General features: G+C 53.9%; 1 protein-coding gene and 1 non-coding gene across 2 annotated transcripts; both read left to right on the forward strand.

The window, feature by feature from the left end:
- The first annotated feature begins 347 nt into the window (after window positions 1-347).
- On the forward strand, window positions 348-12,823 carry RAB11FIP4 (RAB11 family interacting protein 4). Its single transcript, XM_016207625.2, has 12 exons — window positions 348-761; window positions 2,917-3,111; window positions 3,670-3,804; window positions 4,138-4,173; window positions 5,357-5,456; window positions 5,715-5,818; window positions 6,991-7,131; window positions 9,203-9,284; window positions 9,746-9,883; window positions 9,960-10,118; window positions 11,238-11,381; window positions 12,463-12,823. Exons 1-12 carry the CDS (start codon window positions 469-471, stop codon window positions 12,577-12,579), a joined length of 1,644 nt encoding a protein of 547 aa, XP_016063111.2. The 5' UTR covers window positions 348-468; the 3' UTR covers window positions 12,580-12,823.
- A 12,632-nt stretch (window positions 12,824-25,455) lies between these two features.
- On the forward strand, window positions 25,456-25,527 carry TRNAT-CGU (transfer RNA threonine (anticodon CGU)). The gene has a single exon. It is a non-coding gene; the product is annotated as a tRNA-Thr (tRNA).
- Window positions 25,528-27,095: the final 1,568 nt, after the last annotated feature.

Below are 27,095 nucleotides of genomic sequence, written 5' to 3' on the forward strand. Positions count from 1 at the left end.
CCTGTAAGATTTCACTGCCGTTCCCAATTTACAGAGAGGACTGAGGTTCTGAGAGGTTATGGGAAGTGCCCAGAGTCTGGAGGGTGGATCCGTGTCTTGCTGCACACACGTCCCTACTGTGCTGCAGCAAACTGCTAGGTCAGGGCCGTGTGGCTGTGCTCCGAACTCCATCACTAAGAAGCCTTCTCCCAGGTCATTGGCTTCCTGTGCAGACTTGGTGATGGGGATCCTGATGAGCTACCTGGTGCCCTGAACCATATGGCTGGCCTGGCTGTGGGCCTCGAAGGGTGGCTGTCCCTGGGGGTTCTGACCCCTCCCTGGGCTCTCGTGAGACGGGCAGTGTGAGAGGCCCCGAGACGAATCACCTGTCAGGCATTCTCACACTTGGGGTCTCAGGGTCCCTGCACTCCGTTCCCCACCTGGGCTTCATAATTAGTAACATGTCCTTGCCAGTGTCCTTGCCATCTGATGACCAGCGCTGAGCCCTGGGGAGCCAGCCTCACTCATTCTGCGTGTCTCTGTCTTTCCCAGGGCAGTGAGGTGCCAGGCTCCACCTTTGCTGATGGCGAGCTGCTCCCCAGGGAGCCTGGCTTCTTTCCTGAGGATGAGGAGGAGGCTATGACACTGGCCCCGCCCGAGGGTCCCCCAGAGTCCGACATGGACAGCCCCATGGAGAGCACCCAGAGCCTGGAGGGGTCAGTCGGGAGCCCTGCCGAGGAGAAGGACGGGGGTCTCGGGGGCCTGTTCCTGCCAGAGGACAAGTGAGTTAAAACTGTCTGCGACCCCATGTGTGACCCCTGGGCCCAGAGGTGTGGTTCTCAGGAGGGGTCTCCTGGAAGTAAACATGAGGTGCACTCAGGATTCGCATCACAGGCCTAAGTTTCATGGGTGTTCTAAACAGCAAAAATTCTAAGCAGCCTAAATGCTCAACAGTAGGGCTAGTTCTAGAATTTTAGGCAGCCTTGCAAAGTCAAGCTGAATTGACTGTTTAATGATATGGGATATCTGATCTCAATTATTTTTTAAAAGGCAGGTTACAAAGATATCAGTGAGGTATGATCTTAGTTTTGTTAAAAAATTATATATATATATATATATATAAAATAGTTATATATATAAATGCCTAGGAAAAATTATTCCAGAAAATCAGCAGTTCTTTCAGGATGGTGAGATTATTGATTGTTTTAATTACCTCCCATATTTGCTATATATTCTGTATTTTCTTTATTGCTCGTGTGTTCTCATAATCAGAAATGTTATTTTAAAGTGATATTAAGACCTAGTGACTTCACAGTGGTCCCTGGCATTCTTTTAGTTGGTGTCATCTTTTAGTTAGTGTCAGCAGAGGGAGGCCCTTTCCTCCCAGCCCTCTCTCTGTCCCTGGAGGGATGATGCAGCTGAGGGGGCTGTGACAGTTGGGAGTTGGCATCCTATGTATCAGGAGAAGGTAAGGTCACAGCTGACCTTGAGATTTGGAGAGGCAGGGGAGGGGTTCCCATATCAATCAAACCATAGGAAACTGTCAATTTTTAATCATTTTTAACCTTTAAAAAAAGGCAGTTTCATACGGTTCAACCTAATACAGTTCCACAGTGCAGGAATTCTCAAACTCGGGGCTCTGGGAGCTCTTGAGACGGGCCTGTGGAGTTTATCCACGTGCTGCCTGGGAGAAGCGCGCAGCTGTACCTGTGACCAACCACCCAAGGACAGACACCTGGTCACCACCTGGTCACCTGTTGGCCTTTTGGCTAATCATTTGCCACTTGATGGTTCCCATTGATTCCTGGGGCCACCAGTCACCAGGAGGCAGCCAGCAGCAGGTGCCAAGTTTAGTAAAATCTATAGATGCAGCAAGGAGTGTGATTAACTCAACCCGAGGTGCTACGGAACCTGAGGGCAGATAAGTAAGCAGATGCAACTGAGTGGAGGTACTGGGAGACTTCATCTTTAGCACCTTGTCATCAACACTGCGATTCTTAGATAGAGCCTGGGGTTCCTCTGGGGCACAGCTTGAGAACCATTGCCTTAACCCATTACACACTCATTTCAGGTCTGTGAGTGTGGAGGCTCAGGAGGTTGGAGAAACCCTAACTTATGCGTAATACCCAGGGATTACTGCAGAATGACTCACGGGCAGATATATCTTGGCAGGTGATGAGCTGGACTTCCCTGTGTTCTTATGTTATAGACAGGGCACCACCAGCTCTGATACTGTCACCGGCCACACCATGGGTCACCTATGGGAGGCGCAGGATCTCTGACCTGTGTTCCTTGGAGTTAGGCTTCTTTGGACTAGAAATCCTCTCTGTAATCTGGGAGAAGCATCTCATCTGGTAGCTCACTGTTATTTGTTTTAAAACTTCGTTTCATTATTAAAGAAGTACAAGCCAATTAAATAGAACTTGGGAAGGTGAGAGTGGAGGGAATTTCCTCACCCCAAGCCAAGCTCTGTTACCACTTCAATTGTTTTATTTCCAACTTTTCCTTACGCTGTATAGACCTTTATCATGCTCAGTCTTACTGTATCTAGAATTTTATGTCCAACTTTAACATCTAGTATTTTTCCACATTGCCAATATTTTTATAAGCCTTTCAACAATGATCAGATAGTCCATAGTTTAATATTTTAATGTATTATAATTTAATAAGTATAACTTAAGGTAGCTGGAGGTGAGCCATTAGGCTATAAGCAAGGTTTGCTGCCCTAGAGGAGCAGGGGTTTGAATCTCTCTCGGACAGAAACAGTTTCTGTGGTGAGATACTTCCCTTAAGATAAGGTCCCAAAAGTGTTTTTACCAGGTCACAAGGTACAAACTTAATCAGGCCCCCGGCCTCTGTAGGACCAGTGGACCTCCTGGTAGCTTTCCCCACCCCAGGCTGTGGCCCCAATAATGGGCAGCCCTTCTCTAACACCAGGTCCCAGGGCCACACTCCATCCATGACGACGTCAGACCTCTCCACACATTCCACCACCTCGCTCATCAGCAACGAGGAGCAGTTTGAAGACTACGGAGAGGGGGATGACGTGGACTGTGCCCCCAGCAGCCCCTGCCCCGACGACGAGACCAGGACCAACGTCTACTCGGACCTGGGGTCTTCCGTGTCTTCCAGGTGGGCCCCTTGGTCTGGAATGGTGTTTGGGGTTCAGGAAAAGTGGCAGAACCATCCCAACTTCATCCCCGAAGGGTTCAGTGGGCAGAGTCCTGAGCTACATGGGTTCTGCTCCTGGGGTTTGGGGGTGCTGCATTTGTCCCTGATTGGGGGCCTGGAATTTCTCCTCCCTCCTCCGATCTTGGGGAAGAAATGGACTTAACCATCCTGGGAGGCTGCAGGCCCGGGGGTCTTTGTTGTCTTGTTTTCTAGAACCTTGGCGTTGAAAGATTCTTCCAGGTGGCATACCTTATACCTTCCCACACCTGAGTCATTACTTACTCAGACATTAGCTCTCAGTTGCCTTATCTGTGAAGTAGGTACAACTCATTGGCTTTTTCTCTTTGAGAGTTTTGGAGGAGGGGAGATCCGGTGCTGTCCTCCCACTCCCCACCCTCAAACACACACACACAAGGTCCCCAGGTATTGGGGAACCCAGTAAAACAAGCTCAGCAGGATGGGGTGGGCACCAGACTGGATGACTATTAAGAAGGGATCACCTTCTCTCTCACGAATCAGTGCTGGGCAGACACCTAGGAAAATGCGGCACGCGTACAACAGCGAATTGCTGGATGTCTACTGCTCTCAGTGCTGCAAGAAAATCAACCTGCTGAATGACTTGGAAGCCCGACTAAAAAACCTGAAGGCCAACAGGTGAGGCCCCCACCCAGCATGGGGGTGGGTGGCGAGGTGGGGGCAGGTCGCCAGGTGGGGGCAGGACGCCAGGGTGAGGGCCAGGATGGGAAGCAGCAGGGAGGTGAGAGCACTCAGAATGGGGTTGATCCTTGGGGTCTGTGTTTTTTGCAACAGGAAAATCAGGGTGCTGCTTCTCAGGAGCAAGCTGATTAGTAAAATCCCACCGGTGGGCTAGAAAAAGGCTTGGCCCGCACTGTGGTATCTTGTAGCCAGGACAGAGGAAGGGAAGACCAGAGCCCCGCCATTAAATGACCGTCTCTCCCCCCTCTCTCTTTCTTTCTTTCTCTGTAGCCCCAACCGAAAGATTTCTAGCACAGCCTTTGGACGGTAAGGTCCCCCTCAGGGGAGGACAGGTTGAAGCTGTCCCTGCTGCCAGGGTGGCCAGCTCCATGCCAGCAGTCTAGACCCAGGCGGTGCCCTGCGCCCTGTATGTGGCTGAATGAGCAGAGGGGAAAGCCGCATGCCAGGCAGTGCAGGCAGAGCCACCAGAAAAAGAAAGGCCAGCCTCCTGTCCGTCCCCATGATGACTGCCTTGTCCCTTCTGGCAGTCATCAGCATCTGCAAACCCTCAGCTGCCTCAACCTCAGACGGGCACACGAGGGGGGCCCTGGGAGACACAGCCCACTTCTCAGCTTTCAGTGCCCTGCCCTGTGCTCTGGAGCTGGCAGCTGTACCAACAGAGACCCTGGGCTTCCTGCCAGGAGAGGTAGGCGTGGTAGCTGCTCAGAGTTAAATCCCACATAGCTGACTTCCTGGGACTACCAGGATCCCACTCTGGTTCTCCTGCAAACTGGCCTCAGGTCCACTCTTAGGGCTCTGGGAGTTGCCGGTGAGCGCCCAGGCTGTGGCCCAGGAGCTGGGCTGAGACAGCCTCTTAGTGGGACCCTGGCTGCTGCCTATCAGGGAGTAGGAAGTGGGAGCCCCTGGGGAATGGCAGCTTGGTTTTGCCTCAGGCAAGAGCTACAGCATCTTCCTGTTTCCATGTTTCCCGTCTCACCCCCCAACCCACTGCCCAGCACAATCTGGGTGGTTCTTCCTCCTTTTGCCTTTCCCCAGGGTCCCCAGAGATAGAGCAGGAGCTGGCCTGGTGGAGGGCACTGAATTCTGCTTACTGGGTGGCCTCCAGGGCCCAGACCTTCTGCTGGGACCATGGAGCCAGGCTGCCTTCACTGGGCGGTTTTCCAGCTGGAAGGGGTGGGGGGTTCTGGTCACTTGGTAGCTACACCTGTGTGAAAAGGGTTCTGAAGCATCAGGAAAGAGCCATGATGGGTTGGCCATGTCTTCCAGGGCTCAGGGGTGTAGCAGCCCATCTGCCATCCTCTGTGCTGGATGATCTTGTGAGTTCAGAGGTCAGGCAGCTCTTCTCCCCTGGGTGGGTAAGGACAGCCTCCTTAGAGGGGGTTCTCCCCGTCACCGGGGATACTGGGTGCTCACACAGCCCATGACCTGAGTCTGAGCCCCAATCCCCAGAGGGCCTCTGCAGCCAGACACACCTCCCTCCACCCCGCAGGCAGCTCATGCACAGCAGCAACTTCAGCAGCAGCAACGGCAGCACTGAGGATCTGTTCCGGGACAGCATTGACTCCTGTGACAATGACATCACGGAAAAGGTGGGCCCTGCGTGGAGGAGTGACTTAGTGTGTACATGCTCCCTGGGGGTGGCAGGGATGCCTTCTGGGGGCTTGGGAGACCTGTCCCTTCCCAGGATCCCATGGGCACATCCATCCCCACCCCTCTCCCCACTCCCACAAAGCATGACTGTGCTCTTCACACACAGTTGGAGGGCCTAGCCATCAGTCCCATGGTTCTAGGTTCTCAGTCCTGGGGACTCAATGGTCTTATCCATTCACCTCTGCCCCCTATTGTAGGTGAGCTTCCTGGAGAAAAAGGTGACAGAACTGGAGAATGACAGCCTGACCAATGGGGACCTGAAGAGCAAGCTGAAGCAGGAGAACACCCAGCTGGTGCACAGGTCAGGGGCTGTGGCCTAACTTTGGGGGCATTGGCTGTGACTCTGGGGAACAGAGGGCTCTCCCTGTTGCTAAGGCCTATAAGAGGAGCTAGAGGAGGTAACCTGCATGCCAGCTCTGAGGGTCCATGACACATCATGGCTCTACCCTTGCTACATGGGTCTGCCCATGCAGGGTGCCCAGGAGGACAGGTCTTTGGGGACAGGAAGATAGGTAGGAACCTGACCTTGACCCTCCAGTTCTGCAGCCCCAGAGCATGTCTAAGGCAGAAGTTTGGGGATCCACTCCCCTGTCTCTGTCCTACAATGATGAGAGCCTGACCTGCCTTCCTGGGGACCAGCCTTGCACAGGGAGAGGCCTGCACTGAGTTAGTATGCTGCCTGTGGGAAAAGTCCCGGCGTTGCTGTTCCCTCCTCCCCATGGAGGCCCACTGAACACGATGTTCCCCAACACTGACTGTAATACGTTAGTGCACATAGCGTTTAGTTGTCCTCACAGGATAGGTTAAACTTGTTAAACTGATCCCCGCCCAGGTACTGATCCTCAACCTGTAGGGCCCAAAGATGGGCCATTTGAACCACCCCCAGAAGGCCGGCCTCATGGAGGGACTCTTGCCAGTGAAATGTGCCCCAGATTGATGTACCATCTAGGCCACCAGTAGTGGGGTTATAACATCCATAGTAGGGCCTGGCCCTTTCCCAGGTCTGGCATGCTCAGGGCCACTAGCCAGGAGTCAGGATGCCCAAAAGCTGGATTATTGACTAAAGGGGCACTGGCCAGGAAGGGAGAGAGCAAAAAGAGGAGGTGAGACCTGAGAGCTGTTTCATTCAGCTGTGGCGAGGCCTGTCATCCCTCCCGCCCTCCCTCTGCCTGCCCCTGGAGTCCCACCTTCTCAGGCACAGCCTCGCCCCACTCTGGACCCCACTGCCAGGTCTGCCTCTCCGTGGCATGCGTGGCCGACACACCTCTCCTTGGGTGCCATAGTTTCCCTGACTCACCTGTCAGCAAAGTTGCTGGCCCTCAGGCCTGACAAACAGGCCACTATCTCCCACAGTAGAGGAGTTAGTGACTTGGCATCCAGGGCTCCCCATGGCTACAGCCTGGGTTGGGGTCAGAAGACACCGGCTATGGGACCTGGCCCTGGACTGGATGGGTTCTGCTCCCCTCTCCCCAGGGTGCACGAGCTGGAGGAGATGGTGAAGGATCAGGAGACAACGGCCGAGCAGGCCCTGGAGGAGGAGGCACGGCGACACCGCGAGGCCTACAGCAAGCTGGAGAGGGAGAAGAGCACCGAGATCGAGCTGTTGCACACCAGGTGGGCCCCGTAGGGTCACCCGCCCTGGGGGACTGCGCCTTCCCACAGAGCCTTCTGCCTTCTGCCACTCTCTCATACTTCTGGGACAGACTGTGGGGCAGGTGCTGCATTTTATAGATGGGAGAACTGAGCCAGAGGGAAAGCCTTGTGTCCTAATAATTCTACTTTTGATACCTGAACATGTGGACATGTTCTCTAGCAGGTGTGTAAAAGAATGTTCACATCAGGTAAAACTGGAAACTACATCATGTTTATCAACCAGAGAATGGATAAAAACCCCAAAACCAACAGTGTTGCCCTGATTCCTGGGCTGGGACTAATGCCCAGGCTTGGAGCTCCCCCTGCTGTCAGATCCCTCATTCACCCTGGGCCCCATGGGCCAAGGGAAGTGGAAAAGTTGGGCCATTGTAAGGGCCCCTGGGCCTCTGGTATAGGCATTAGAACCCGAGGCAGGCAGGGAGAGGAGTATTGACCTGGGATTCTGGGTTGGTCACCCATCAGTTCCATGAGCTTGGAACATACTGTGTCACTTCCCTGAGCCTCAGTTTCCCCAGCTGTCATCCCTCCCTGCCTGCCCCACAGAGTGCCTGTGAGCCTGTGCACATCAGAACACTGCTAACTGAGGGCTATGATGATGCCCCAGGGCTGCCTTCACCACTGACCCAGGCCGGGGAGGCCACCTGGGCCCCTGGCAGAGAGGACAGCTACCCCCGCCCCCCTCAGTCCCCCTCAGGCCTCAGCGCCTGAGCTGAGCCTTCTCAGTGTCTGCTAGGCCCCTGGGGTGGAAGGTGGGTTGGGAGGTAGGCTCCCACCTTGCACTCGTGGCCAGCAGCAGGTGCTTCCCTGCCTGTGGAGGTCAGGCAGGACCAAAAGGAACTTGTGCACTTGGGGTCCCTCTACACTTTGGCAAGGAGACCTCCTGACTCCCCTATGCCTGAGACCGGTTTATTAACTTTATCGACCTGGGGTTCGTCTAAGTTTTCACTCATGTTCTAGAAGCTGTTGTTTGCATGTTTCTGGAGGCTGATCCCTTGTTAAGCGTCACTGTTCTGTCTGCTTCTGACAGCTGGCCAGGTGGGCTGGCCTGAGAGGTGTCTGGGAGCAGGTGGTGGAAGAAGACAGTGAGTGTGGGCCAAAGGCCAAAGCGCAGAAAGACGACCCTCTTGGGAACTGTCTCCTAACCCATGCCCCTTGCACAACTCCAGGGGGTGCTATTCACATAGAATATGCAGACCGTGCTCCCAGAGTCATTCGGTGTGCTTTGTTCCTCACATCCAGCGTCTCAAGTTCCCCATGAGGTGGCCTCAACAGAGTGCATGTCTGAATTCCTGTCTAGCCTGGCCTGGGAGCCTCTCCTGGGGACCCTGGAGGGACATGGAGGCCAGGAGGCAATCTCTGCAGGAACAAGGAGGTGACAGTGGGAAGGAGAAGGAAGGCTCTGCCAGAATCCGTGTCAGAAATGACCCTGCACAGTTCTGGTGCCACTGACATCCCAACTCACCTGCTCCTGTTCTTCGGACATTTAAAACCTACCTGGTCACCCGGGCTGTCTTTTCATGGGGTCACAGTAGGACAGTCCCTGGTGAATGCTAACGTAGAGGATTATGACTATTGGAGCCAATCCCTGTGGGTGTCAGAGGCAGCTGTAGTGAGCTCTCAGAGGGAAGAGCCCTGGGTGAGCCCTGGGGGGAGAAAGGAAAACATACGGCCAGTGCCTTCAAATTGCAGACCCCAACAGCAGGGCCCTGTCACGGCCGCCACTAGATGACTTCTCTCCCTTGGGAGAAAACATGCCCCCTCCTTTGTTTCAGGCCTAAGGATGCCTGTAAAGAGAATCTTATGTTCTTACAAACGGAGTGTCTCCTTTTATCAAGAAAAATAAGAATAATTCGGTGTCCTTACCATTCTGCCGTGGATGGGAAGCTCAAGGCTGTCATCATCTGGAATAATTATTTTTATTCTCTCTCTCACTTTCTGGTATCTTTCCCCCTCCAGGGAGCGGAGGATCGCTGCAGATTGTCAAACCGTCAGGTGACCTCCATTTCTGACATTTTTGTCCCCCTTTCCCCAGGGTGCAGCAACTAGAGGAAGAAAATACAGAGCTTAGAACAACAGTGACTCGGCTCAAATCGCAGACAGAGAAACTGGATGAGGTGAGCAGCCGGCCCGGGCCTCTCTCAGGCTCGGGTCTGAGACAGATCCACAGAGCGGCAGTGTTGGCCATCAGAGGTTTTTAGTTTCTAGTTTCTGAAATTCTAATAAAATTGCCCTAGGAAAAAAGGCAATAAAATATAAATAATAATTCGTCTTTCTATATTTCTGATTTTCCAAATTTTCTACAGTGAATATATTTCCTTATAGAATAGGGGAAAATAATAAAAAAGAGAAAAAGTTAGCTTCTAGACGTTCGGGCTGCCACCTTCCAGCCAAGGTTCATCTGGCATCAATGAAGGACTTCAGAGGCCGGAGGTTTTCCCAGCCTTGTTTCTAGAATCCTAGGGGATCCGGACGTTTCTCTAAGCTGTGACTCGGAAGGCTCCGCCTGGGGGGCTGGCCTGGCCGCCCAGTGGGCCCCTCCGGGAACTTCCCACCAACCTGGTCTCCCTGGCCCCAGGAGCGGCAGCGCATGTCCGACCGGCTGGAGGACACCAGCCTGCGGCTTAAGGATGAGACGGACCTATACAAGCGCGTGATGGACAAGCTGCGGCAGAACCGCCTTGAGTTCCAGAAGGAGCGGGAGGCGACGCAGGAGGTGGGTCCCAGGCCAGAGGGCTCCGGGGTTCCCCCCCGGGCCCCTGCTCCCGCCAACCGGCCTCTCCCCCACGCAGCTCATCGAGGACCTGCGGAAGGAGCTGGAGCACCTGCAGATGTACAAGCTGGACTGCGAGCGGCCGGGCAGGGGCCGCAGCTCGTCCTCCGGCCTGGGCGAGTTCAACGCCAGGGCCCGCGAGGTGGAGCTGGAGCACGAGATCAAGCGGCTTAAGCAGGTGGGATCCAGTGTCCAAGGCCCCAGGGGTGGGTTTCCTGTGAGGGGACCGAGAGCTGTAGCACCACCCTTCCACACACGCTGTCTGCTCCACTCAACAACCTGGCTGTCACGGCTGCTCGCCCTCTTCTCACAGCTCAGGCAAGGTGGCTTATGTCTAGGCTATGGCTGATGGAAATTTCTGGGTCTTTCCTTGGCATCCATAGAAAGAAATAGACACCACTCTTCTGTCCTGGGCATGTGGGGTGGAGAATGAGACTCTCCCCAGCTGAAAATGAGTGCCTCCCTGTGTGGGGTCTCCTAGCAGACCCCTAGCCCAACGTTCCATTTCATATGGTTTCTGGGAACACCCCTATAATTGAGACCAATGAGGAGTGGGGGACATGGTATCATGAGGGGCAGTCACCTAGCTTATCCTGGCCCTGGGGGCAGGAGAGCGATATATAAATTACACCCCTGAGTTGGCTCCACCAAGGCAGCGATGCTGGTGTTCACTCTCCCACAGCAATCCTAAAACCCACTCTTCTTCTCATCCACAAGGGGGCGCCCAAGGTACCAGGTGTGAGCTGTTAGGAGCCTTTAGGCAAAAGCTAGAGCATGGGGCAGGTGAACAGAGTCGGCAGGGCACTGTGGGCGGCGTGCTGGGGAGTGAGGGCGCACCTGGAAAGAGCTCCCATGAGCAGGATTCCTGACCCGGCTGCAGGAGGAGCCAAGGAGATGAGCCACCCTGCCAGCCCAGAGACCCTAGAACATTGCTTTTCCTCACCAAGGGCCAGTGTTGGAGGAGCCAGCGGGTGGGCAGTGTCCCCACACAAGGCCTCAGGGGCTCCATTCTGGCTCACCCACCCCCAGGGAGGAAGGGGTGGCCAGAAACAATGCTCCTGCCTGGAGACTTGGCTCCACTGAGCAGGGCTGTGACTTCTAAGAACCCTATGACCCCCAGGACCCAGTCCCCGTCCCCCAACCTGGCAGAGGCCACATCATCTATTAGTGTCCTGACATGACGCACGCCTGATGAGAGGGCGCTGATGGGAGCCAGGAGATAGTGGATGCAGACAAGTGGGTTTTGGTGGGTTCTGGATGCTTCCAGGAGCTGATATGGCCTGTGTCCCACTCACAGGAGAATCATAAGCTGCGGGATCAAAATGATGACTTGAATGGACAGATCTTGAGCCTCAGCCTCTACGAAGCAAAGAACCTCTTTGCCACCCAGACCAAAGCCCAGTCTCTGGCTGCGGAAATAGACACAGCCTCGCGTGATGAGGTAACATGCCCATTGGCTCTTGCTCTCACTTTGGGGCCTGGTCCTCCTCTGAGTCCTGCCCCATCCCCACCTGCCACGATGTCAAGCCCCAGGCTGCCCAGAGCAGGAAAAGCAGACCATGGCCTGGCCCCCAAGAGTCCCCATCTGCAACTACCCTAAGCGACAGGGTGGAGCTGTAGGAAGTTAAGTCAGCTCTGATTTCCTGCATGTGGTGGGAGGAGCTCCGGTTTGGGATCTGGGTGGAATTTGAGTCTTAGCCAGAAGTGTGCCAAAATGGCCAGTTGATTTCATTAATGTGTAGCCCAGGGGAGTCTGTAACTCCCCTCCTTTAAGCCAGGAGTGGGGGACATCTTAACCTTCTTCACTTAACCTTCAGGGGCTGTCTGAACAGATTGGGGGCCAGGACACACAATCACCAAGCCTGTGGCGGGAGAGGGACCCAGGCCTCTAGCACCAGAGCCTGCTCTCTGCCCCACTGGGGCATGGTTATAAAAGTTCATGTCTCCAAAATACTCCCATTACATTTTAACATGAATCTAAGACAGTCACTAAACCCCTTACCTTGTGTTTGGGACACAGAGTTTAGCTGACCCCTAACCTCTGGAGCACCCAGGTGAACCAGAGAGATGCAGCATTTCAGTGACATCCTAAAGAACTGTCAGGAGTTGACCTGGAGAGGGGCAGTGGCAGGGCCAGGGGTGGCAAGGGGGCCATTCCAGGCAGAGGAGACAGCCTTACAAGTCTTAGGGCCATGAGACTTTGGATGTCTGTCTTGATTTTAAATGCCTGTGGCCAGTGTTCTCAACTGTTACCAAAAGCTTAACCCACACCTGGCTCTCTCCACATACCAGTTAAATCAGAATCTCTGGGTGTGGGGCCTGGGCATCTGCATAGTTCACACTCCTCGAGTGTGAGCCGAACCAGGCTTTAGGCTCATGTCCTGACATCCGAGTGCTGAGGTTGGCATTGGGGCCACCTTACCTGGAGTCTCCTGAGCTCTGTCTTTGGGCACTGGCTCACTGTGAGCCCAGGCACCTGGCTCCAGCCAGGCCAGCCTCTGACCATCTCTCATTACCATCAGCTCATGGAAGCCCTCAAGGAGCAGGAGGAAATCAACTTCCGGCTACGGCAGTACATGGACAAGATCATCCTCGCCATCCTGGACCACAACCCCTCCATCCTTGAGATCAAACACTGAGACAAGGGAACTGGCTGCAGAACGGCCTTGGGACCCCATGACCCCAGGACGAAAGGGCAGACCCTGCCTGAGGATGCAACCCCGGCCAGGCCTCAGACACACACTGTAAATGTATCTCTGGCCACCATGTAATGTGTACTGGCGTGGATGTGGGGACACCGTGTGCACAGCAGGGGGTGAGCGTGGGGCCATGTGTAGGGTGAGCGCCGTTAGCTGTTCGTGCACTTCGTGGTCCCTTTGCAGGGGCAGGTTGTGGGGGGCAAGGTCTGCAATCAGGAGTTACTGTAATAACAAGAACTGGAAGCTTGTGTTTCAAATACTGGATAAAGTGATTCTACCTCTGGGGATGAAGTTTAAGAAACACTCTAGGGAGACTGGCTCCCTCTCCCCACCCCGTTCCTTCTGGAAGCAGGAGCAAAATTGTGACCTTTTCCAGGAGTTCAAATGCCCAACAGCTGTGGCCACCCTTTGAAGTCCAGGTGCTCGAGCTCAGAGAGAAGGAAGGGGCATTTAGGGGGAACGTGAGGCGGGACCCCCACCAGTCCCCTCCCCGGCCGGCAGCCCCCAGGATGCTTTTGCGCCATGTGTCCAAAGGACTTGGGCTCGCCGCGGAGCCACCTTCACTCTGAGTTCTTGGCATTTTTGGAGTCCTCTGTGCACTTCCCCTTCCCTGCTTACCTACCTCTCCCTTCCTGTTTTTGCTTTGTTTTTAAGGCCATGAAAAATTAGCAGTATTCACTTGTCTGTAAAGTGAAGGGATTAAAAGGGAGGAAGAGGCTGAGGGACGGGGGCTGGTGGTGGTGGTGCTGAAGGTAAGTGTGGGCATCGGGCAACCAAAGACCTGGTTTTCAGGGAGGAGCAAGCTCACCTCTCCTCAGTTACCTTCTGCTGGGTGCACTTTAAAAGAGAAGCCAGGATGGGCCGTCCAGCTCTTCTGCGGGCTGGGAGTGCGCCTTGGTCACCACCCTGTTCACACAGCCTGGTGACAGCAGGCCTCAGGTTTGGGTGTTCAGAGCCAGGGTCCTGGGCTTGCTCAGCTAGTAGGGAGACCCCTGCATTCCAGCTTTTAGAAACACACCTGCGTTCGGGCCTCAGCCAGTGGGAAACTAATGCTGTCCAGGTGGGAGACACATTTGGGGAAGTTTCAGGGAAGCCTTAGTCTTCCATCCCCGTGACACGTGTTGGAGTTCACACTCTGGGTTTTTAATGGGGTCTTTTGCTTTGGCAGCTGGGAATAGATATGGTACTTTCCTTTGAGTTTTTTCAGTGGTTCTCAATTTTGTGTGGCTGATTCATGCCCTTAATCCAAATATATATAAACACGTATGGTCTTTATTATTTTCCCCTGCAGTTTGCTTTCGTTAGCACTTCTAGTATAAAAGGGAAGGTTTGGGCACGTTGAGGAGGGAGCGGAGGGGAGTGTGCAGAGAAGACAGGAGTAGAGAGTGAAGAGGGCTCCTGGGGGCTTGGGTGTGTTCCCTGCTCACAAAGGCAGGGCTGTGGCCAAGACCGGCCTTCGTTCCAGTCCAGTCAGCTTTTGTTTTTGTTGGATTTTGTGATTTCTTCTTAAGCATATGTTCGGGATTTGTTTCATGCCGCAAATCATGGGGCTGCATTGGATTGATCCAGGAGTTCAGGGCCACCCACACCAGGAAGACCAGGGCAGGGGTCCGTCTTCTGGGAATTTCTCAACCCCTTAGGACACTGGTCTCCTTGGGCTCCCCTGAGGATGTGAGAAGTGGCAGTGGAAAGAAGGCATAAGGAGTGGGTCTCTTGAGAATTTGCTAATAGGAAGGAGTGGCGACAAATTGAAGGAAAGGAAAGAGGAATCATGGGTTTGGTGTGGGTTTTACATGGGAAAGAGTCCCGCAGAGAGGCCAGCCATATCCTGACCTGGTCTGTTGGGGGCCCCGGGGATGTTGGATACTACGAGGTTAGCAGATCCCTTGCCCCTAGGATGGGAGGCCAGATGCCCTCAGGAGCTGGTGAATCCAGCTGTTCTCACTAGCCTGGGGGTTAGCAAACTTGAGTGGGCGCGTCTGCCTGATGCTCACAGAGTCAGCAGGTGGCATGAGTTGGGATGTGGGAGTGGGATTAGAACAGAGTAGGGGAGGAAGCTGATGGGCGGCCTCAGAAACGGCAGTCACCTGCTCTTGCAGCTGAGCAGGAGGGAACACTGGCTCTGTGAGGTTTGCCTCTGGTCTGTTTTCACCTGGGCAGATGAGGGTTGCCCAGCTCCTCCCCTGTTAGTAGCCAAACCGACACCCGGCCCACAGCCAGGAGGCTCCAGGCGCTACTACACCGGCGAGTCTGAATCCTGGCCCAGCCGCGTCCTGGTAGTCAGGAGGGCACAGCGTGGGCCCTTCTGTTACAATGAGGGACTAAGTAACCGACAGAGGCCTCCAGGGACATGTGGGGGCTGTGGATCAGGGAGAAATTAGCCCTCTTCTTGTGCTCTGGGTAGAGGGTGTTTAATGCATTAGCAAATTTAAACCTAAAAGCTAATTTTAGATGTGATTGTAACAGTTTTTGGATGGTCACCATGCCAAGGAAATGACTGTGTTGTCCTGACAGATCTACAGTGACTCTTAGAAGGCTGAGTGGGTTTTAGATTGAGGAGAAGGGCCATTCAGTGCTGTCATCCTCCCAACCTTTCTTCCTCTGGGACTAGGACAGCCCCTCTAGGGCTGTGATTCAGGCTAGGGAGACTGAGGCATGCCTGCTGAGGAGCCTCAAGCTAGGGTGCCACGCCCTCCCCGGTCACTTTGAGCAAGCCCCTTCCCTTCACTGACCCTGGGGACCTCCAGGTCCTGGCCTCCTGCTCTGTGTGTGTATGAAAAGGCAAAGAGCAGGAGAGGCGGGACCATGGGCCGGCCCACCTGCATGGCAGGGCAGCTCGGAGGCCCTTCTGCCACACTCTGCTCTCCACCTGGAAAAATAGGCTACTTTCTAGAAAGGTGTGTTTCTGAAAGCGTAAACCCTGGCGAAGCATGATGCCACATGACTTTGATGCTCCGACCCTGTGCTGTTATTACCATTGCAACTGTAACGGAGGGATGTCTGCTCCGAGCCACCAGGACGGGCTGCCTGGGAATGGCATCCCAGGGCCACCCCTGCAGGATCCAAGTGTTGTCATCCCAGGAGCCCGAGCCTCCTGCTGGACCCTCTGCTCTGCTGTGCTGCACAGCTGTGTTTTGTGTGCATGGTTTGGGGTCATTGTCCTTGTGCCTTTTTCTTCCCCGTCTCCACTGTACAGGACTTTCCACGTTGCCACTGCCCCTTTTCTACACCCTCTCGTTTGCCCGGCCCTTCCCGAGCCCTGTAAGTGTGTACATAGTGTCCCTCCCACTTTGTGTCCAGGTGCCTCCACCACGTAGGGCCCGCCCCCACCAGGCCTCCCCGCGCGCTCCCCACGAGGATCAGGCTCTGCTGCCCCTCCCCTCCCTCAGTCATGCAAACGCGGTCACTTTGTACAGAACTTTCCATTGTGGTCTTAAGCTTAGGGGGCTTGGGCCCACTTGGTCCCTCATCTAGCCTGCTGCTAGTTTAGACGCCGTGCCCACCAGGAAAGGGTGACTGTGTAAAGCAGCCTCTCACAAACCTCTCCCTGTGTTGGTGTCGATATTTATAGAAAGCAGAGTGTACCTCCCGCACCTGGGCTTCAGCCCCGCAGGGGTGTCCCGGGTCTGCCAGCTCCGTGGGCCCGTTGGAGATGCACCTCCAGCCCCAGAGGAAGCTCCGGCTGTGTGGCGCCCAGCACTTGGCGTCGGGCCTGGGTTCAAGCTGCTGCCATCTGGTGTCTAGAACAGCTTCGGACAGGTGGGCAGAAGGTGCGGAGGCTTCTTGCTGCCGCCTGTGTCTGCCGTTAACAACTGCCAAGCTCTTCCTCGCCTGCTGAAGGTGCTCACACCGGGTGCCATTAAATACCCGACAGACGCCGGGACCACCATCAGACCGTGCGCTGCTGCGGACTCGCTCGCAGCCCGCTGGCTCCCTTCATCCCGCTTCCTTGGCTGGGTCTCGGGGGAGCCCAAATGGAGTAAGCTGTGCTTGTGGCCTCAGGCCCCAGGGTTGGTTAGCTGGTTTTGACTCTCCGTGGAGTTCCACCTGAGCCTTTTGCCCCAGGAGCCTCCATCTGGAAGCAGGCTTAGCTTTCGGGCTCAGGTGAGACCTCTGCCTCCAGGCCCCAGGGTGGGGGGAGGCCCCAAGGCTGTGTCCCAGGGTCCCGAGCTCTCCACCTCCCGCCTGCTTCCAGCCAAAAAGGGGCAGGCTCTCAGGGGAGGGCTCCTTTGGGAACCACTGTACAGACTGAGGTGTAAATAAACAGTTTGCTTTTCTTGCCTGACTTGATGGTGAGTTTCTGTGGTGGGGGAGGGAGGGTGGAAGAGGTGAGGCCTGGTTTTGGGGCTCCTGGGATAGAGCAGGCCTCACCCTGTGTGCAGGGTGGCTGGTGCTGTCCTCTGGGGGCTGCGGGTCACCTGCAGACTCTGGTTTTAGCCTGCTGTCCTAGGAGATGCGGTGGGACCCCAGGGCTCCTATAACACCACCATTCCAACCCCGGGGCTGTGAGTTTGAAAAGTTTGTCCTCACTGCAGCCATGTTCCCTCTCCCAGGGGTCTCAGCTCACTCTGGTCATTCTAATGAGGTCCCAGGGCCATCTCCCTCCATGCCAACCACCGTGACTCCCCTGGGTCACAGGCCAAGTCCTCAGCTCAGCCTGGTTTCACACTGACCTGCCAAGCCCCAAAGTATCAAGGTGGCCCGAGGTTAAGTGACCCAGGCCCCCAGATTTCTACTCTCGCCTTACCCCTCCCCCTAGTTCTTACAGGGTTCCAGGTGTCAAAGGGGTTCATAGATCACCCAGGCCCAGCTTCTGGAGATGAATCTGCCCTCCTGCTGGCCAGACCTTTAGGACAGGCAGGACCAGAGTCCCGCACTTCTCCAGCAAGGCCTCGTGCCATGGGTCTGGCAGGGCAGCAGACGGCTCGCTGCTCATTGGACTTACATGGCCTGCTGGGCTCTAGGACAGTCGTCTCCCAACACTGGGGGTTGTGTGTTCTCCCAGACCTTACTCCCTCCATCCTAATGTGCCTTCTTTCCTTTCCAGCTAGGGTTGCCAGATTTTGCAAATAAAAATACAGGGGTCCCAATTAAATTTGAATCTCAGAAATAATTTTTTTAGTTTAAGTATGTCCCTTGCAATACTAAAACATTGCTCACTGTATATCTGAAATTCAGATTTAACTGGGCACTTTTTTTTTTCCAATCAGGCAACCCTGTTCCCAACCCTTTCTAGGGCCCCCCTACTACCAGTGAGGTGCCTCCAGTTCCTGGGTGCTTGCCTTGCACCCCAGCTTCAGAAACAGGTTCTTTCTTACTTGGACATTACTTTCTCTGAGATTGTCTGCCGTTACCACCCTAGCCATCCAGAAGCAACTGCTTGCATTTCCAAGAGCTGTAGCCCCCTGCAGCCTGCCTTGGGATGTGTGTAAGAAATATTGAGCCCCAAAAAGGATTTGACATGGAGGTGAACTCGGTATAGTCAAAGAAGTGGAGGGGGAGCACAGTGGTGTCCTGGGGACCAGGGTGGGGACAGGGGCATTGCTAAAGTACCCCAGTATTAACTTCTAATGAGCCATTAACCATTTTCTAAGCACTGACTGTTCACTGAAAGCTTCCTGGACTTGAAACCAGAGGCCTAGGTTTGGGCCCCCACTCCCTGCCTTCCTATTATAGACAGAGCAAGCTATTCATCTCTGGGTCAGTTGCCTCGACTATAAGGCAAAGGAAATGATGGTTCCTTCAGTGAAGCTGTGACTAGGAGAACTGAGTAGCATGTGCCCAGGCCCCAGATGGGGATCTAGTAAGTGCCCACAGAATCAAAATCTGGATTTTACTTAAAAAATATTTTTATTGATTTTTAGAGAGAGGAAGAGAGAGAGAAATACACTGACTGGCTGCCTCCTGCATGGGATCAAGCCCACAACCCAGGCACGTGTCCTGACTGGGAATCGAACCAGCAACCTTTCTGTGCACAGGTTGACACCCAACCAACTGAGCCACACCAGCCAGGACACAAAATTTGGATTTTAGGAGGTAAGACTCATCTTTCCCAAAAGACTCTTATCAAAGTGTCTCCTCTATTGTATTAGTTTTCTAGCACTGTCATAAAAACAAACTGGATAGCTTAAAACAAAAGAAATTTATTCTCTCACAGTTCTGGAGGCCAGAAGTCCGAAATCAAGGTATCAGCAGGGTTGGTTCTTTCTGGAGGCTTTAGGGAGCATTGGTTCCGGGCGCCTCTCAGCTTCTGGTATTTGCCAGCAGCCCTTGGTGTCCTTAGCTTGTGGCCACACCTTCACATGGCCATCTTCCCTCTGTGTCCAAATTCTGATTTCTTATAAGGACAGCAGACATTGGATTAGGACTCACCCTAATTCAGTATGACCTCAACTGGATCACATCTGCAAACACCCTATTTTTAAATAAGGCTACATTCACAGGCACCGGGGCTTAGGACTTCAACATATCTTAATGGGGACACAATTCAACTAAGTTTACTATTCTGGAGAGAGGTGGGCGCACTCACTGCTGTGTGCACAGGCCGTGCCTTCTGCACAGACACATTCCCACTCACCAGCCTAGGAGAACGTGTCCTGACCACTATGACAGGTGATGTCATCCCCATGGCTCCTAGAGGTCACAGTTCCGGCAAAGTGTTTCATTGTCAGGTCCTGACAACTCACTGGGCCCTCAAATTTAGGTGCTTTTAGGGTCCTCCATGACCAGGTCAGCCTCCTGAATTGATCAAAAATGTCTGGGCCCCATATCACTCCACCAACCAACTTAATCTGCTGAGCGGCACTGTGTGTGCTAAGCTCTGCCCAGCCCTGGGAACTGGTACAAAAAGACAGCAGAGGCTTCTGTCCTCAGGGAGGGGCAGAGGCACCAAGTGAAAAGCCCGGAGGGCTGTGGGAGCTGGGCGCAAGGGGATGAGGCCGGTTGGGGGTCAGGGCCACCTTCCCCAAGGAAGGGGTGTTTCAGCAAACCCTGGAGGATTGGAGCATTCAGGAGCTACACCTGGGGGAGGCTTGTAGAAAGCACAGCCTTTTCGGGGTACTGTGTCTGGGGGATGGGACCGGTGAGGCAGCACAGAGCCCAGGCTGGGGCTACGGGTGGCTCTCACTCATCCATTAAGCAAATGTTTTATCCGCACCTAATAGACACCCGGTGTAGGGCTAGGTGCTGAGCTTGTGCCGCTGAGCAAAGCAGACCCACTCCCACACTCGTGACACTGGGAGCTTCTGGAATGCTGGATGGGAGAGTCTCAATCCTGGCTGCACATGCGAATCCCCTGGGGGAGTTTTAAAGCACGTGGATAGAGGCAGACCTCGGAGCCATTGCAGGTTCGGGTCCAGGCCGTGGCAATCAAGCCAGCATGGCAGTCAAGTGCACTGTAATCTTTTTGATGGTGGCGGGTCCTGCCTTCCTTTGTAAAAACACATCTGGGAAGCACAAAAGGAGGTGCGCCCGTGTGTATGGGGGCCCAGCCCAGCGATGTGGATTGGGGCAGTAGGGTGGGGCTGGACACCGGTTTTTATTGTTTTCTGTTTCTTTTCAAAGTCCCCAGGTGATTGCAGGGGTGAGAATACCGAGGCATCCTCACTCCTGAAACCATTTGAGGAGTCGGAGACCAGCTGAGGACGGCAGGAGGCGGAGATTGCCAGGTGAGGGGGTCGGGGAGGGCGCGGGAGCAGGAGCAGAGGTGGAAAGGTAAGAGCACTAGCAGAAGAGCAGGACCCCGCGACAGAAGGGCCTTACGCCTGGAGCCGCCAGCTCAGAGCAGCAGGGGCACTGGGCAGGCTGCTGAGGGACAAGCGAGAGACGAAGGCAGCCTGGACTCAGGTAAGACCCGGTTTTATTGTTGTTTTTTGCTGCGTGACACGGGGAGTTGGAATCACTAGGTTTTGGGGGTCACTTGAGCGGGGGAGCCAGACTTCTCAGAGCCCTCCTGAGAGGGTCTACCCCAGCCAGCCCGTCTCCAGAAAATGATTCAACTACAGCCAAGAGTAGAAAAAGCCCTTCCTGCAGCTCCTCACTTTCAGGTCTCAGGGGCAGCCTTCTTTGGGTCCAGAGGCCCGTGGTCAGCAAGGGGGTGCTCAGTGGTCAGCAGGGGGGTGCTCGCTGAGGATCAAGGCAGGTTCCCTTCCAGCCATTCCGTCTGAAGGTCTGCACTCTGATTTTCGAGCCCTGGCCAGTGGGAATTGTCCTGATGCCCCCCCCCCCCCCCCCGCCTCTCTTCCCTGTGTGGCCCACAAGAGGCTGCACTGAGGTAGGTGGTTCAGGTTAGCTTACCTGCTTAGGACTTGCTGTGTGCCAGGCAGGGTTCTAAGTGCCCGCCATGTTTTGCGTCACTTAATCCTCACGACAACCATGAGGTGGGTGGTAGGAATATCCCCATTTTACAGAATAGGAAACTCAGCCACCACAGGTGACCTAACGAGCCGCAAGTCACCCAGGACTCACAGGTGGCTGGTGTGGGGAAGCATCATCCCAGAGCAGGCCCTGCCCAAGAGGCGGGCTGCTCAGGCTGCGGGGAGGTGCCTGCAGGCTGGGAAGGCTTCAGGGAGGAGGCACCGCGTGCAGAGGGGCTGTACAGAGGACCTGGCCGGGGCACAGTGGGAGCAGTAGTGCAGATGTGGGAACTCGCACACCCTGTTTGCTCTGCTGAGGGGCAGGAGCAGAGGCCCAGGAAGGACGGTGGTTCCACTGTGCGTCAGCCTCGCCGGCTGGGCTGCACTTTAAGGTGGGCTAAGGGGCCAATAGAGCTCCAAGCCCATGGGGCAAGGGTGTGGGCTCTAGGCCCCAGGAAGTCCAGAGCCAGCCTCAAGCCAGCCCTGCCTAGAACTGACCAGGTGGTCAGGAAGTTTCCCTCTGTCTCCTGCTAGCCCTGGCTGGGCCCTGGCTTTCCCTCCAAGCTCTGACTGTATTCTTGGGTTCTGATTGGGGCTCCATGACATTGGTGTGGCCTCTGGGTTTGAAAAGAATGCTGGTGCTCCTGAAAGGCCCAAACCCAGAGAGCAAAGGTGCTGAGGTCTGAAACCACTTTACAGCCTGTTTGATGGATGGCACTAAACTCTGGGTTCCCTGAGACCCTCCTCCCCTGCGTTCTAGCCCAGCTGGCCCCGTCTGCTCCCACTTGGTGTTCCCAGCTTGTCTAGCCTGGCGGGCTACCCCAGACCAGAAGCTGGGCTCTGCTGGGCCCTGGCAGTGTCTGGGCCAGGCCCCCAGTGCTTTGGCCTGCAACTGTGGGATGGGGGTGTGGTGAATATCAACTCTGGAGGCTGTCAGGGCTGGAAGGAGACCTGTCCCACTAGAGAGCCCTCGAGATGAGTCACTGTTTTTTGAGGTAGAGATGAAGACAAAGGAGACCCACCTCATCCTCTGTAGGACCCAGCCCCAGGGCTGAGTATCAGTCAGTGTCCACACTCAAAGTCACAGTCAACAAATGACAGCTCTGGGAGAGTCTCCAGCCACCATCAACTTATTCTCTCCCTATATGCAGGCCACTGCCTATTGAGAGGAGGTGTTACTTCCCCTCCCCTTGAATTTGGCCCCGTGATTATTTGATCAATAGATAGAAAAATGTATCAGAGTGGCAGACACAACGTTCTGGGATTTCTCAGCTCTGGCCTTAAGTATCCTGAAGGAAGCTTCTACTTCCTTCGTCTTGAAATCCACCTTTTTGGAGGCCAGCTGCCATGCTGAGGAAGCCCCAACAGTCACATAGGGAACTGAGGTCCGGAGCCAACAGCCCCAGCTAAGCTCCCAGCTAGTGAGTGGGGCCATGTTGGGCCTTCCAGCCATTGCAGTGCCCCAGCCAACACCAGATGGAGCAGAACTACCTGGTCAACCCAGAGAACCATGAAAAATACTGAGTTCTTGTTTTAAGCCTCTATTTTTTGAGATAGTTGGTTACATAGCAATAGATGCATGAAACAGTAGGTCTTCAGCAGTCTCTTCTCTTCCAGGCTTCCTTTCAGAAGGCCCATCTTTCCCAAAAGGAATCTACTCAAGCAGAACACATCTTGGGGGATAAGTTGGTCCATAAGTCCTCTGACCTCAACCAGGTAGACCTCTCACTGTCCAGGAGCCCCATGGAGAACCCTGACTGTCCACGCAAGCAGGATCACATTCGGGGAAAGAGTCCCAGGGGCTGCAGCTGCTCAGGGGAGATGCTTGCTGAGGCTCCTGCCTTGTTTGGGGGTTTCTGAGGAGCCTGATTTTATTCAGCCCATGATCCACCTGTGAGCTCTCTCCAGCCCCTTTAAACTACACAGCCACCTGTAAGCATTTTGTTAAGAGTGAATACAAACAGGTGGAGGGGTCAGGAAAAGGTAACTGAGCTAAACAACGAGGAGGGGAAGAAAGAAAACCCAAATTGCACTAACCCTGAGTATGAAAATCAGGTTTAATTTAAATGTCAACACACATGGCCACATGCTGTCCCAAAAAGGTGTCAAGCTGCATTTAGTTTTTTCTCCTATTAACGGCAGCCTTAACTTAGAGCTTCTGTGCTGGTAAAGGGACTGTGGAACTTGACCAAAGGGACAAATGTCATGTTGCTACTGTACCCAAGGAAAAAGGGTCAAGCCAGCATTTCACTCCCCTGCTCACTTTAGCAGGATAATAGAGAAGGCTGTTCCATGTTTAATTAATGCAGGGTGGCAGCTAACAGCGAACGCGCTCTCCCATTGCGTGGGTGAGGAAACACACTGAACAGCCACTGGGGGGCACCAGGCACAGCCCCTGCCACATCCAGCACCTCCAAAGTTTTAACTATTGCACGCAAATAATACCAGCCTACAAACCTAGAACCAAAAAGTGTGTTAGTTGTATATAACTAACAAACTGCTATTATTGTGTAGCAAAGCACCCTCCCCATGTAGCGGCTTGCAACGGAACAGTTTATTATTGTCAGGATTTTGTGGGTCAGCTGGTGAGTTCTCTGCTGGCCATGCTTGTAGCTGCATTCAGCTGAAGTGTCAGCTGGAGGGTCCACGGTGGCTACACTCACAGGGCTGGCAGGTGGTGTGCTGGCTTTCAGCTGGGAAACTGTAGCTAGAGACTGTCTTCCTTACACAGTGATCTCAGGACAGGGTGCTAAGGCGGTGAGTCTGGCAGAAGCTGTAAGATCGCCTGAGACCTAAGCTTCAGAATTTACACAGTATCACTTTTACCATATTCTGTTGGTCAAGGCCAGCCAGCTGGCCAGCCCACGTCCAAAGGGGAGAAATAGACTCCACCTTTAGGTGGGAAAAGCAGCAAAGAATTTGTGACTGCATTTAATCTGCACCTCCAGAACTTCCTATCCTTCTTTCCTACTTAATTTTTCTCCCTGGTACTTACCACTCTCTGATATACTATATGTTTTGATTATTTATTTTAAAATGAAAGCGCCAGCTTCCAAAGATCTGTTGCACAACAATGGAAATGTAGTTAACACTACTGTGCTGTACATTTAAAAATAGTTAAGATGGTAAACTTTGTTATGTGTTTTTTTTACGACACACAAAAATAGCTTTCCTGGGTTTTCCCAAATCACCACAATCTATACTTTTTTAAAAGTTCTACAAATAATCCAGAATGGCTGTGGCAGTGGGAGGGTGGGCAATGGCCCAATTAGTCTGGTCCATTGTGTCCCCTCCCTGGTTGTGGTGCACAGAAGGCTGGGCCCAGAGGGAGGATGGCAGTTGTCCCACCCACCCTGAGAGGAGGGCTCTTCCTCCCCCACCCATCCCCACGACTGTGGCCATAGGCCAAACATGCACAGAGGGACCTAATCTTTTTTATAAGAAAATACAAAATCTACAAAAATATACAGTATCATAATAAGTACTCATATTTTCACTACTTCAGCTCTTTCATAGAATAAAAATATTACCAATAAAGTCCTCTATCCAGTCTCCTTTATATGCTTTTGCTTATACCCTATTTTGTCTTTCCCTTTACTTTAATAAATGGTATGTATTGTCCTACATCTTGCTTTTTAAAATTATATGTGCTTTTGTGCTTGCTCTATGCTGATAATCATTCCTGTGAATCTAGATCATCTCCACTTAATAGTGACCTGTGGTATGGATAGGCTCAGATGCTTCCATTCAGGTGCCTCCAGCACTGTGGCCAGGCACATCACTGAGGCATGTCCTTGTGCACCCACATGGGTTCCTCCTGGGCAAGGCCATCTTGTCAAAAATGATATTTATTCAGAGTCTCGTGCACAAGGCTAGTGCCAGGGGTTGAAGGGCAAGGCGGGAGCTAAAGCAAGCCAGGGAAGATTGTTTACCCGGAGGGCCACTCCCGCGTGGGTCAGTGGGGGAAGGTCACATGCCCTGACCCCTGCAGCCGGGCCCCATCCCTCCCGGCTCCCTGCATCTTACTCCCAGGGCCAGTCCCGGGCATGCTTGCCCATTCTGCACGGAAATGACCCGGCCAAGGTCGCATGGTGGCTCACGGAGCGGGCAGAGCCGCCAGTGCAGCCGCTGGGCTGGCTCCCTGGGGGCGGCGGCCTGCGCTCCCGCTCCGGTGGTAACTGGCATCGGTCGTGGTTTCTCTGCACCAGGGCTCCGGCCTCCTCCGAGGCTCTCTGTGGCGCCCTGCCCCTGGGGGCGCTGGCGGGGCGGCGGGCTGGGCTCTCTAGCACCACGGGTTCGAGCCCCGCCGCCAGCAGGGTGCAGGCGCCCTGTTGGCCCTAGTGGGCAGGAGAGCGGGCGCGGCTGGCAGCGCGGAGGGGCGGGGCCGGGGGCGGGGCCTCGCCCCTCGCGCCTGCGCCGCCTCCCCTTCCACTGAGAGCTTCCAGCGCCCGCTCGGCTGTCAGGCGCGGTGGCCAAGTGGTAAGGCGTCGGTCTCGTAAACCGAAGATCGCGGGTTCGAACCCCGTCCGTGCCTCGGCTTTGAGGTTGGGGTTTGGCAGTAAGGTTACTACCTCCTCTGCGCTGTCCCCCTCCTTCTGCTACTTGGCGTTTTTTTCCTCTTCGGATTTTGTTCAGGCGTCCTCTAGTCCCTACTGAGGCTGTGCAGTCACCAGTGCTCTGCTGACCAGACTCCCCGCCCTCATCTTCTCCCGCCAGCTCCACTCCCCCACCCGCACTGCACAGGGCAGACTGGTCTGGGGTCCCCGTGTTACTGGAGAGGACACTGGCTCCAGATGTGAACAGCTCACACTAGGCATTGGAGTAGCCAGCAGGGGTGGTCTCATTATGATGGTTTTTACATGTCTTGAGGGTGGGAGGACTTCCCAGAAAGGGCATTTGGGTTCCTAGAGATGTGTTTTGTGGTTTCCATTTGTTTCTTGAAAAGTGAATTATCCACACCATGCTTGCCCCCTGCCTTTTCGTCTAGGTGAGGAAATCAACCATATTGTTCAGGTGGTGGGCGTTTCTTTCTTTCCCAGCCCTTGTGAACTGAGACTTTGAGTCTGACCGTAGCCAGCTATGGCACTCCCCAAGTCACCTCTAGGATAAGCCACCCGATTTAATATGACATTATGTTGAGTGCCTCCCATTCTGATACATGCCAGCCTGTCTGTCCCCTTCTTCAACTGTGACACTCAGCACCGAAAATAGTACTCCAGTTATAGTCTCATTAATGGAACTTAACCTCCCTCATTCTACATTCCATACTTCTGTTAATGTGACCAAAAGTCACATTATCTTTCTGGAGGCCGAAGTCTCTTTGGAATGGTATCTAGGTTATCAGAAAATAGGATGTGAGGCTCAGGCAGCAGGGAACTATACTGATCTTTTCCCTAAGATTCCAATAAATGGAAGAGATGCTCTTGGCTTTTGAAGGGAATGGCTGAGCTAGGGTGTCAGTGTCATCATGGACTTGTTACTGAATGCATATAAAGGCAGATTCAAATATCCAGGGATAGAAAGGGGAAATTTCCTGAACTATTAGATATCGCCTTAAATCCTATCCCTTAATTTGGATTACTCATCCTCGGAACTCTGAGGCTGGACATTGGGTTTCCTGCAGTAGCTGGAAGAGAGAATTCCATCCCAACAGAGGGGGATGGATGAGCCAAGCCAAAGTCAATAAAAGAGGGTCAAGGTACAGAAGAAGTGAACACACAGATGTTGGGGGAAACATGGGCCCCCAGAGGTAGGGGTCAAGTATGGATCCCAGCGCAAGGTTGGTCAGATACAAGCACCAGGGTGAACATAGGAGCAGAGAGGTCTTGTAATTACCTTGAAAGCCTTCAGGTATCTACACTCACTTCTATGGGGCTGGAGATAGGTTATTGGCTTAAAGGGTGAGCTCAGAGGCAGAAGGAGACACGTAATGAGTCAGCTTCTTGTCTAGGGACCCTCTGTGCGTCTCTCATCATGGCTGGGTAGCACTTAGGGCTGGGACAGTGTTTCACTCAAGTCTGTTTCCAGCACCTGATACAGAGACAGAGCCCTGAACAAGAGAGGTTGTCCCTACTTAAGGGGTTGAGGAAGTCTTCCCTGAGG

This window comes from Miniopterus natalensis, chromosome 17 (genome assembly GCF_054644295.1).
Source record: "Miniopterus natalensis isolate mMinNat1 chromosome 17, mMinNat1.hap1, whole genome shotgun sequence".
Lineage (NCBI taxonomy): Eukaryota > Metazoa > Chordata > Mammalia > Chiroptera > Miniopteridae > Miniopterus > Miniopterus natalensis.